Source organism: Elephas maximus, chromosome 7 (assembly GCF_024166365.1).
Source record: "Elephas maximus indicus isolate mEleMax1 chromosome 7, mEleMax1 primary haplotype, whole genome shotgun sequence".
NCBI lineage: Eukaryota > Metazoa > Chordata > Mammalia > Proboscidea > Elephantidae > Elephas > Elephas maximus.
The window spans coordinates 51,975,051-51,986,841 of record NC_064825.1 but is presented as its reverse complement, the minus strand read 5'-3'; the positions used below and the strand labels follow the sequence as shown (position 1 = coordinate 51,986,841).

At 37.1% G+C, this 11,791-nt stretch overlaps 1 protein-coding gene across 1 annotated transcript in view; it reads right to left on the bottom strand.

The window, feature by feature from the left end:
* FCHSD2 (FCH and double SH3 domains 2) overlaps positions 1-11,791 on the bottom strand; it is a 289,540-nt gene that overhangs the window by 40,862 nt on the left and 236,887 nt on the right. The window contains exons 11-12 of the mRNA XM_049889930.1: positions 10,566-10,682; positions 4,137-4,241 (exon numbers count right to left, since the gene is read on the bottom strand). Of these exons, the coding sequence (XP_049745887.1) occupies positions 4,137-4,241; positions 10,566-10,682 (222 nt within the window). The remainder of the gene's footprint in view (positions 1-4,136; positions 4,242-10,565; positions 10,683-11,791) is intronic.

The following is an 11,791-nucleotide window of genomic DNA, read 5'->3' as shown; positions in this document are numbered from 1 at the left end:
GGTTCAATAAGTGCTATTGGGACTTGCTCTCTTAGGATGGTGTCATTACCACATGAGGAAGCCCAGTTTAGACTCTGAAGACGAAAGATCATATGAGGAAAAAGGCTCAGAGCAAAGCCCTCCAGCTGACCCTCCAGCTCAATGCAGCTGCTTGAGTAACCTCAGGCAAAATCAATTTTGCCTTTTTGAATATATGCCAAATAAAACTTTCTTTTTGTTTTACTAAACTTCATGATGTTTTTTTCCCTACAATATCCGAGAGGATTGAATTAGCCTGATAAAAACTAGTCCCTCATAACCAGAAACCCTTGTAGAGATAAACATTCAAAGAGAATTGCTAAGAAATGTTAAATCTTCACACGGTAGTTTATTGTTTATAGTACTATTTGTATTATAATTTTGAAACTGTTTAATATGTACTGTAGAATTAATCAAATAAAAATTATGATAATATTACTAAGAACCAAGGTTTTCAATGTAAGAGAAAAATTAAGAAGTTTAATAAAACCCTCTAACTTAAAATTTAAATTGCAAATATCAATATGAACTCATGATTAAAAACATAGGTTTCTAGCTCTAACAACAAAGAATCGGTCAAGAAATAATGACAACCATAGCAATAAGCATCTTTACAACCTGGACCTTGGTGTATGAACACCATTCTCTATTAAAAGAAACTAGGGATCACTGGAAAAATTGCTAACTCTAATTCTGGGCAGGGAAAATACAGAGTGAGTTTAAGAGAGCTTGTTTTGCTAGAAGGAGTCCTGGTAGTATAGTGGTTAAGAGTTCAGCTACTAACCAAAAGGCTGACAGTTCCAATCCACCAGCCACTCTCCTTGGAAACCCTGTGGGGCAGTTCTACTCTGTCCTATAGGGTCAGTATGAGTCAGAATCAATTCAGTGGCAATGGGTTTGGTTTTGGTTTTGTTTTGTTAGAAAGCAGGAAAGTATTCAAAGATTAATGGGAGTAATGTCAAAAGTGAAGGGACTCTCCCTGCCCAAATTTCAAATAATACAGGGCTTGTTGTTGTTGACAGGTGCCATCAAGTTGGCTCCAACTCATAATGAGCTTAGGCATAACAGAACAAAATAATGCCCAGTCCTGCACCATCTTCATGATCATTGCTACATTTGAGTTCATTGTTTGGGCTACTGTGTCAATCCATATGGAGCATAAAAAATGGTAATTGTAATTGGTAACACACAAAATGAATAAATATCAATAATAAGTTGAGAATGCATAAGATGGGATTCGACTCCACGAGCCCAAACAAGGAATAACTACTGGGGAAAGAACAACTCCTGCGGAGCTGTGAATTAAAAACTTCTAGCATTTGTACAGGGCCGGGAGATACCACAGTTCTGCCTAACCAGAGTTGAGAGGCCTTGTTGGATACTCATGCCATTAGTAGATGCCACAGAAAGATAAAATACTCATAGGAGGACTAAACTTGCCTTACTGTAAAGACTATAGAAGACCACTCAAACAGTTTAAAAACAAGCATTTAAGATAACAGTAGCATTAATTAACTTTCACAGGTATTCAAAACTAAGATAATGAATCTGGCCACCATGGTTTTAGCATTATTCCATATTTTTGGTTAAAAAAAACTATCTTTGAGAAGGCGCACTTAAATACTGATATTAGGAGAGGTGAGAAATTCTGTTGTGGAAATCTCACTTCATATCTTTAGCTTTAAACTACAAACACAGCTTAGTTTAATACTTTCACGGAAATAACAGGTCATTCAGCCTAAATGCAGGCTCTGTGTGACTGATACCTACTACTGTTACTACTGGGGGTTTGTGGGATTTGGTGGAGCTAGGGTACCAGACTGTGACACCATGGATGAAGCCTGGAAATGGAAAACACAAGGGATGACACATCCTTTGGAAAAATTCTCAGACTTGTCTCAAAATAGTCACCACTGTTCCACCAAGGTTCTGAAACTGACTTCATGCAGAGTTTGGAGAAACAAATAACAGGAAAAAAATTTCTACCACAAACCAATGTCCCTCAAATAGGCAACGGCCTGCCAACACAGTCCTTGGCCAGCACCCTAGGGCAGTGGTTTGGCCATGACCCTAAATTCAGAGAGGAAAATGGCTATTCACTGTGTGCTCTGCCGCCCCCCTCACTATGGAAGCTGTGGATCAGACTGTGCCAGGAATAAAGCACAGTTGGGGTTACTGGGGCTCCCCTAGGGCAGGCAGATGGCAAGCCTGTTCTGGTTTGGATTATTTCCATGGGGCTGTGCCAAAAGTATGCTCATATTCCTTATCCTTCCCTCGCTGCCCACTCCCATACCCCCTCCAACACTGAAGCACTTCCTTAAAATTTCTAGAATCTTAAAGGCGTATTTGAAAATCACTAGTTTAGATCAGGGTTTGAAGCCCTGCTTTAGATTAACCCTGACTGGCAATGGTTAAGCCCTTGGCTGCTAACCAAAACGTAGGTGGTTTGAACCCCCAGGGGCTCTGTGGGAGAAAAGACCTGGTGGTCTGCTGTTGTTGTGTGCCGTCAGGTTGATTCCGACTCATAGTGACCCTACAGAACAGAGTAGAATTTTACATCATAGGGCTTCCTAGGCTGTAATCTTTATGGGAGCAGATTGTTATGTCTTTCTCCTGTGGAGCTGCTATTGGGTTCAAACTGCCAACATTTTGGTTAGCAGCCGAGTGCTTTAACTACCGCGCCACCCTAGGAAACTGTATGCAAGAGTTCTATTCTGTCATACAGAGTCGCTACGAGTTGGAATTGACTTGATGGCACACAACAACAACAACAACAACAACTCAACCAATGCAAGAATTCTTTGTACAGAGTCCCTGAGAGATGTGTGCCTAGTTCTTCTTGTAAACGTTAGTGCTGCAATACATTCCAGGGGAGCTTACTGTGTCATGGAGTGGATCTGTCAGAAAGCACTTCCCAATACCAAGTCCAAATCTGCCTCCCTCCTGCTTTTTCCATCTTTTGGTTCAAGTTCTGCCTCTTGAGGTTGCATGGCATAAATTTGTGCTATGCCCTTTTCTTTGACTAACAAAATACTACGTACCTATCTGTCAGTACTCATCTTAAGTCCTAACTCTTCTGCGTTACCTGTCCTAATAACCCCTCCTGCAGTGACCTCTGTGTCTTTGGGGTTCCTTAAGTATACTGTATGGCACTACTGCTTTACAGTCTTATTTTTAGTACCAAGAACACAGATTATGTTCATAATCTCCTTGAAGGCTGGACAGTCTCAGCCTTTGAAAAATGTCTACCCCTATACTCTATGCAACATTGCAGTTGGGTAATAAATACACCAGAATGTATACAGGAACTGGTTCTAACCACAATTAGTTTACTTATCTCCTAATATACTTCCTTATAAAATCCTCCACTCTAGTCAAATCCAACTGCCAAACCATACCTTATGTCTTCCTCCTTTACTAGTATTTTCTTGCTTTCTGTCTCAACCTCTACCTCTATAGGTCAGAGAGTATTAGCTTGCTATACATGAACTTCTGGACATTATACACAAAATACACTTTTTTGTGGTAGAGAAGGTTTCACAGCTTTCTTACAATCCTTAAAGGACCCCACAACCCCTAAAAAGATTAAAATTCACCGTATAGGGTCGCTATGAGTTGGAGTCAACTTGATGGCAACAGGTTTGGTTTGGGTTGTGATATTTTTTTGCCCTGTTTGCTTAACCAAGTCTTCCCTCAGTCTTAAAAGTCTAGCGCATGTCTCTGAATCCAGGGAACATTCCAGATGGAATAAGCTTTCCTAGGCTCTGAACTTACATGAGTTCCATACCATTAATTTGACTGATTTATTATGTACTTTGAAAAAACTTTAAAAGTAGTATCTTTACTGTGACTTAATTCTTTTATTTAATGTAAAGTCTCATGACTATAATAAACTCTTTATAGCAAGTTCATATACACACACATATATATTTTTGAAGGGGTTACATGTGCTACTTTGTACAAAGATAACTCAATAAATAATACTATGGACACAAATAAAAATGATGAGTCACCTTCAAGTTAATTAGTGTGTAGAATCTGAATTCTAAAGGTGCACATCACAGCTACGACATTGTATTTGGAGCTGGGTAAAACAACAGAAATAGCTGCCATCTCACCTCTGCTTTACGAATATTTTCTCTAGCTTCATCTATTTTCTGTTCCAGTTCTGCTCGGCTTTGTTCTGATCCTGCAACTCCGTGACACTCCAGCTCATCCAGAACCTATTAAAAAAAACAGGAAATAATGACTGTTTTTTCTTTTTCTAGTTTTTCCTTAAGCAACTACATTATTTAGATAATTCAGAAGACTTCAGTTACTAATGGCCATGATTCCTTTTTCATTTTAGTTTTTTTCATTTATTGACTTAAAAATGTTCTTAAATAGTGAAATAATTACAGATTCACAGGAAGTTGCAAAAGTAATAGAGAGAGGTTCCATTCACCCTTCCTTAACCTTCCTGGAAAGGTCCCTTACCTAACTATAGTAAAAAAAAACAAAACAAAACTATAGTACGATATGAAAATCTGGAAACTGGCACAACCTACGGATCTTATTCAGACTATATATCTTTAATTTAAAAAAATTACATGACTATAGAGTATTGCTGAAAAACAAAGCAGCAATAATTCCCATTATACCTGCATACCTCACTCTGTATTCTCCACCGCAAGATAACCATTGATTGCCCTATCAATCTATATGCATTTTTAGACCATTTCTTTGCATTCCCATAAATATTTGCACAAACAGAAATAGCCTTATTTAAAAAATAATGGAATGAGATGTATACAGTTTTATTTTCCCCTTAATATGTCTAAGAAACCTTTTTATGTCTGTACAAATAGATTGATCTCATTCTAATTAATCCACAGATTCAAAAGTTTAAATGTACCATGTTATTTACTCTTACTGTATTGTTTTTTTCTATTGTTACATGAATTTTTAAATGTGACATTATAAATATTACTGCATGAACAATGCTGTCTATAACTTTTTGAATGCATGGGAATATTTATTTAGTATGAAAACAGAGAAATGGAAATTGTACATTTTAATAAAAGATATTACCAAATTGCCCCCTGAAAGGTTGTAATCTCTTCAACTAACAGTGTGGCGAAAGCATGCTTCCGTGTATCTTAACACTGGCCAGTTAATATACTCTGTTCATTTTTCTAATTTTTGAGCTCTTAAAAGCAGAGAACTTTGTCTGGATGGAGTGAGATGAGAGATTCAGCAGCAGGGGAAGTCAGAGAGATTACAAGCAACTGAAGGCTTCAATGCACTGTTCCTGGCTTTCATATATAGCAGCTTATATGCAAAGACCAGACAGAGTGGCATCTAGGAGCTAAGGGCAGTTCCAAGCCAGGAGGAAATAGGAACCTACCGTCACAATGAACTGGATTATGACAATAACACAAATAAGTTTGGAGTGGATTCTCCCTAAGGATCTCCAGATATGCGCCCAGGCTGGCAGACACCTTGATTTTGGCCTTGTTAGAGCTGAAGCGGATGAACCAGCCAACCCCAGACAGACTTCTGACCTACAAAACTGTGAGCTAATAAATTTGCGTGGTTTTAGTCCACTAAGATTGTGGTAATTTGTTAGGGGAGAAATACAAAACTCATACAATCATCAAGTATGTTTGCTGTAAGTTTTATGAAAATATCCTGTTAGAGTAAAAAAGTCTCAATCTAGCTTGCTGAGGATTTTGTTTTATTTTTTAATCACTAAGGGATACTGAATTTTACCGAGTTCTTGTTCTGGCAAACATGAAGATGATCATATGCTGGTTTACCTTTACTCTGTAAATGCAACTTATATTGATAGATTTTTGAGTGCTAAATCATCTTTGAACCTGAGTGAATTTAAAACACAGCTAGATTTACATTAAAAAAATTATTTAGCATTTTTAAGATTGTCATACATTTGTTGAAAATCACTTGGCCATATACACATGGGCCAATTTCTGGTCTATTTTATTTCATTCATCTATTGGTCTATCCTATGCCAATACCACAACATCTTGGTTACTGTAGCTTTTCGCCTGGAAATCAAGTAGAGTAAGTCCTACATATTTGTCCTTCCTTTATAAAATGGTTTTGGTTATTTTTGCATTTCCATATATGTTTTAGAATCAACTTGTCAATTTCCACAAAAAACCCTGCTGAACATTTGACCTGGATTGAGTTAAATAATAGATCAATTTGGTGATAACAAGTATATTAAAAATACTAATCCATGAAAATGGTATATCTCTCAATTTATTTTGGTAACTTTAAATACTTTGGTAGTATTCTACAGTTTTCAGTGTACAGGTCTTACCCACCTTTTGTTAAATTCATGCCTAAGTATATAATTATCATGGTTTTTGGGTGCTATTCTAAATAATATGGATCTTTTCAAAAATTCCAATTTCTGGCTGTTTGTTTACAGCATACAGAAGTACAATTGATTTCTGTGTACTAATCTTGCATCCTTTGACCTTGCTAAATTCAGTTATTAGTTCAACAGCTTTTTTGTAGATTCCTTAGGATTTTTTTTAACGTACGTGATCATGTCATCTATGAATAATAAGTTTTATTTTTTCCTTTCCAACCTATATGTCATTTATAATTTTTCTTGGCAGTATAATGTTAAATAGGTGTGCAGAGAATGAATATCCTTGCCTTTTCAACTGTCTCAGGAGGAAAGTGATCAGACATTTACTGTGATATGTCCCATAGTTCCTTAGACTGTTTTTCCTTCTGTTCCTCAGATTGGATTATTTCAATTTTTCTATCTTCAAGTTTGCTGATTCTTTCTTCTGCCAACTCAGATTGGCCATTGAGCCCCTCTAGTAAAATTTTCATTTGTTATTGTACTTTTCAGTTCCAAAATTCTTTTGCTTCTTTTTCATGATTTCTATCTCTTTATTAGTGTTCTCATTTTGTTCATAAATTGTTTCCTGATTTCCTTTAATACTCTGTATTTTTTCTTTAGCTCTTTGTGCATATTTAAGAGTTGTTTAAGGTCTTTATCTAGGTAGGTTCAGAGATGGGTTGCTTTCTGTTTCTCTGTATGCCTTATGATCTTTTGTTGAAAATGGTACATTTGAATAATATAATGTGGTAACTCTAGAAATCAGATCCTCCCTCTTCCTCAGTTTGCTGGTTTCTCTCTCTCTCTCTCTTTTTTTTTGTTGAAGGCTGTAGCTGTCCATTAGTTTAGTGACCTTTCCAACCTATTTTTGCAAAGATTGGATTACCTGACATGTGCAGTTCATGAGTCTTGTTCTTTAGCTTATACTCAGCTACTGTTTTCATCTTTACTCTCTAAATGCAGTTTATCATACTGATAGATTTTCGAATGTTGACTCATTCTTGAACCTGAAGTAGCCCATAACTAATGAATTAGACAGAGAGTTCCTCAAATGCCAAGAATGAAAAAAAAAAAAAAAAAAACAAGCAAAGAAAAGCAATAGGGGGAAAAACACCACCCATAAAAACAAACCACCTCTTGCAGTCTTTGCAGATTAACTCTGTGTTAATGCAATTTTTCAACACTTAGCTAGGCTTACACTGGGCCTAGAGATCAGCCTGAGGTGAAAGTTTAGGTCTTTTCTGGGCCTATGTCTTGCCTTGGGTATGCGAGCAGCTTTCTAAATTCCCTGGTATTCACATGTGCTCTGAATACCCCAGCTTCCCAGAGAAATTCTCTTTCCAGCTCCTTAACCTGAACCCCAAATCTTCTATTGTTTGTCTTAATTACTCTCTCTTGCCCTAGGCAGCTATAGGGCTTTCGGTATGCCCGCTGCTCCTCCGCCTTGCACTGCCTCCAAGATGGACAAAACAGAGATGTGCACTTTGCTCCAGTTCTTCAGGTTGAACCTGTCAGGTTCAAAGAGACAGACACAGTAACTTGTGCACAAAGTACAGTCTGCTAGAGCCAAGGACCAGGCTCCCAAGCTGAAAACATGGTCTGCCCCTTAAGCTGGGAAGAGGCACAAATCAGGAGTAAAAAGCCTCAAAAATTTCCTACCATTTTCTTCATGTTACCACTTTACCGACTCAGCACTCACTTGGTTGCCGTGAATCTCTGACTGTTACCAGAGTTCCAACAAATTAGCTTTGATACTTTCCATCCATTTTTTGATGTTTCTTTGGGGGATATAGGAGAGTATAGCTTTTTACTGCATGATCCTGGTAAATTATCAGAGTCGTGATGTCTCTTCTGTCAGTCCTGATACTGGTAACTGTCTTTTTTTCTATTTTCTTAGCTAAATCTACCCAGAGTTTTATCAATTCATTGATTGTATCACAGAACCAGCTTTTGGCTTCATTGAATTTTATTCTATATTTTCTGTTTATTTTTTATTCCATCGATTTCTGCTCTTATCTTTTTCTTCTTTCTATAAATTACAGGTTTAATTTACTCTTCTTTTTCTATCAAAGAGAAAGCTTAGAATTTTGTTTAAAGAATGTTTTTAAAGCAATAAACATTTAAAGCTATACATTTCTCTAAGCACTGCTTTAACTACATTCCACAGTTTTCATTATCATTCAGTCCAAAGTCTCTTCTAACTTCCCTTGTGTGGGGTTTACAGTTAACTTTACCCAAAGAATTTGGTATTTGTCCTTGGTTCCTGAGATACAACCTTTAAAACCTTGGAATCTCTCTAGTTATTAAACTATCTTTGATAAGTGCTCATGACCACACCTACCTAGCAAGGTATACTGAGGTGACACTTAGTTGAGGGCTGGCCAGGTCAGAAAGACCCACCATGATAGCAGCCTGACCTCAGGGGAGATGGGCTGGAGGCTGAGTTCAATCAATCAGGTCTATGTAATGAGGCCCCAGTAAAGGTTCTGGACACAGAAGCTTCATGGGCTTCAACCTTGGTGAATGATGTTGATGCATATAGGAAGGTTAAAAAAAAACCAAAAAAACAAAAATGCATTGCCAACAGTAGCACATCCTTTTCTGAGACACAAAAATCCTGTGTTGGTGACCCTACCAGACCTTGTCCTACGTGGCTCTTCATTTGTAACCTTTTTGCTATAATAAAACCATAATCATAAGTATAGCCCTTTCCTGAATTCTGTGAGTCGTTCTACCAAATTATTAAACTGAGGGAGTAGTGAGAACCAGTAGGTCATAAGTGAAGGGGTCCTGAGGACCCCAAACTTACAGCTTGCATCGTGAGAGAGTAGTTAGCAGGTCAAAATGCCATGGAAACCCCCAAGCTTGCTGCTGGTGCCTGATGTCTTGGGCAGAATTGGCAGTATGGAGGACTATGACCTTTAATTCGTAAGATGTGACTTGGCCTTAACTGTTTGGGTCACAGGAAGAAGTACTGCCATTTACAGTTGGTGTCAGAAGTAGAACAAAGGTGAACAGAATAAAATTATAATTTAATTTACACTGATTTCCCTATACCTTGTGATTTATTCTTTAATCCAGAGATTGTCAATCTGGCCCACCACCTGTTTTGTTTTTGGGAACACAGCCACACCCATTCATTTACATATTATCTATGGCTCCTTTCAGTTGTAACAGAGTTGCTGAAGAGTAGTGATAGTAGTTGTGGACCAAACTGTCAATATTATTTTCTGGGCCTGTGCGGAAAACATTTGCTGACCCTTCCTTTAGACTATGGGTTGTTTAGAAGTATATTTTAAAATTTCCAAATATTTTAGGATTTTCCAAATATTTTTTATTGAATTAATTTAATCCTGTTGATTTAATTTGCTCATACTCTGTATGATTCCAATCTTTTTAAATTTGTAGAGGTTTTTTTTTCTAATGGCTCAGCACGTGGTCTATTGTGGTGAATGCTCAATATGTACTTGTGTTGATAGTATTGCTTAGTCTTATTTATCTTTACTGATTTTCTGCCTATTCTATCAGTTATAGAGATGTCTTAAAATTTCCAATGAAAATTATGGTTTTGCCTACTTCTCTTTCAGTTCTGTCAGGTTTTGCTTTATACGTTTTGAAGCTCTGTACTAAACGCACACGTTTAAAATTCTGTTTTCTTGATGAATTGATGATTCATTTTATCATCATGAAACGTATGTTTTTATCTCATCACAATAATCCTTGTCCTAAAGTGTACGCCATTTAATATTAGGTAATATTCTAGCTTTCTTATGATTAGTATCTATATGGCATATCTTTGGCCAACCTTCTTTTATCCTTTCTGTGTCTTTATATTTAAAATGCTTTTCCTGTTTAAAGCATATATTTGGGTCTTGCTTTTTTATCCACTGGTCAGACAATCTCTGGCTTTTAATTGGAGTGTTTAGACCATTTACATTTAATGTAATTGTCAACATCAATGTAATTATCAATATGTTGGACTTACACTTACTATCTTGTTGTGTAGCTGTTAGAAGACTTAAGGAACTTTCCAATTAAGTCAATAGCTGAGAGTAGAGCTTTTAAGTGCTGAGAAGTTATATAAAAAGATATACAGGGTATTTTTCGTATTAATAAAACAACTCCTTAAATTGGTTTGACATTTACCTTAAAATCAATGTGGACTAGGGTTCTCTATTATACTTACGCGTTGTTGGTAAACAATGTTTTTGTGCTCACGTGCCACACGTGTGGCCCATTTCCGAGCCTCCTTATTTAAACTGTGCTCCTCTGTGGTCCCAGTTTCTGATTCTAACTGTCGGCTCTACAACACAAGAAAGAACAAAGAAAAATATTGTTATCCTTATGGCAACCGCAACCAATCTGTAGTTGGACCAACAACTTTCACTTCATCAACAGTCAAAACACCAGCCATGCTCCACTACTGTGGGAAGCAATGTCTCATGTCACAGCAAGTTAGCAAAAGATTAAGAGGATAGTATGAAACCATAAATGACCACTTTTTTTTAATTTTTTATTTTACATTGCTGAACATGAGCATTTCATCTCTAATACTGTGGCTTGATCCTTTTTTTTGGTGAAGGAAGCTAGCTAAGCTAAGGGAAAAAAGGTATTCATCCCAACCTACTATGACACTAAAACAGTCACATGGATAAAAATGGAAACAACTCAATAGTTTCAATGTGAATAAAGAATGAATCACTGAAAAGAAATTAAACAAACAACAAACTGATACAATACACAGCAACAATGAAACCCCCCAAGATATTGAGTTTAATTATAGGTCTATTACCAACTTACTAAATGGCCTCAGGGAACCCTGGTGGCGTAGTGATTAAGAGCTATAGCTGCTAAACAAAAGGTCGGCAGTTCGAATCCACCAGGAGCTCCTTGGAAACCCAATGTGGCAGTTCTACTGTGTCCTATAGCGTCGTCATGAGTCGAAATCGACTTGACGGCAATGGGTTTGGTTTGGTTAAATGGCCTCAAACTAGTAAAGGTAGGGTTTCGTTCTCATTTTCTACGGGCTTACTACTATTACTCAGACAGAAGTACCCAACGATCAGGACAGACAACAAATGCCGCTAATTGGGAGGTGGGGCTTTGGGATCCTCTGGGTAGGAAATGACACACAATAAAAATTTAAATTATCCTTTTCATGATTTCTGAAATCAAGTCATGGAAAGATATGTGGAAGTAACCAATAGCACAGGTCTTGAAAAATCATAATTTCATACAAGGCAAACTTGACCCAGGGTGTTAAGCAATACTCAGTTTTGTTTTAGTGCAACCTCCACTGTCAAAGATCATTTCCAGTCAGGATCTAGTGTAGATCATTATCTTTTAAGCTGATGGTGTTAGCAGTGGTTGACTCTAGCAAAGGAACTGCTAGGTCTTTTTAAAAATGTTGAT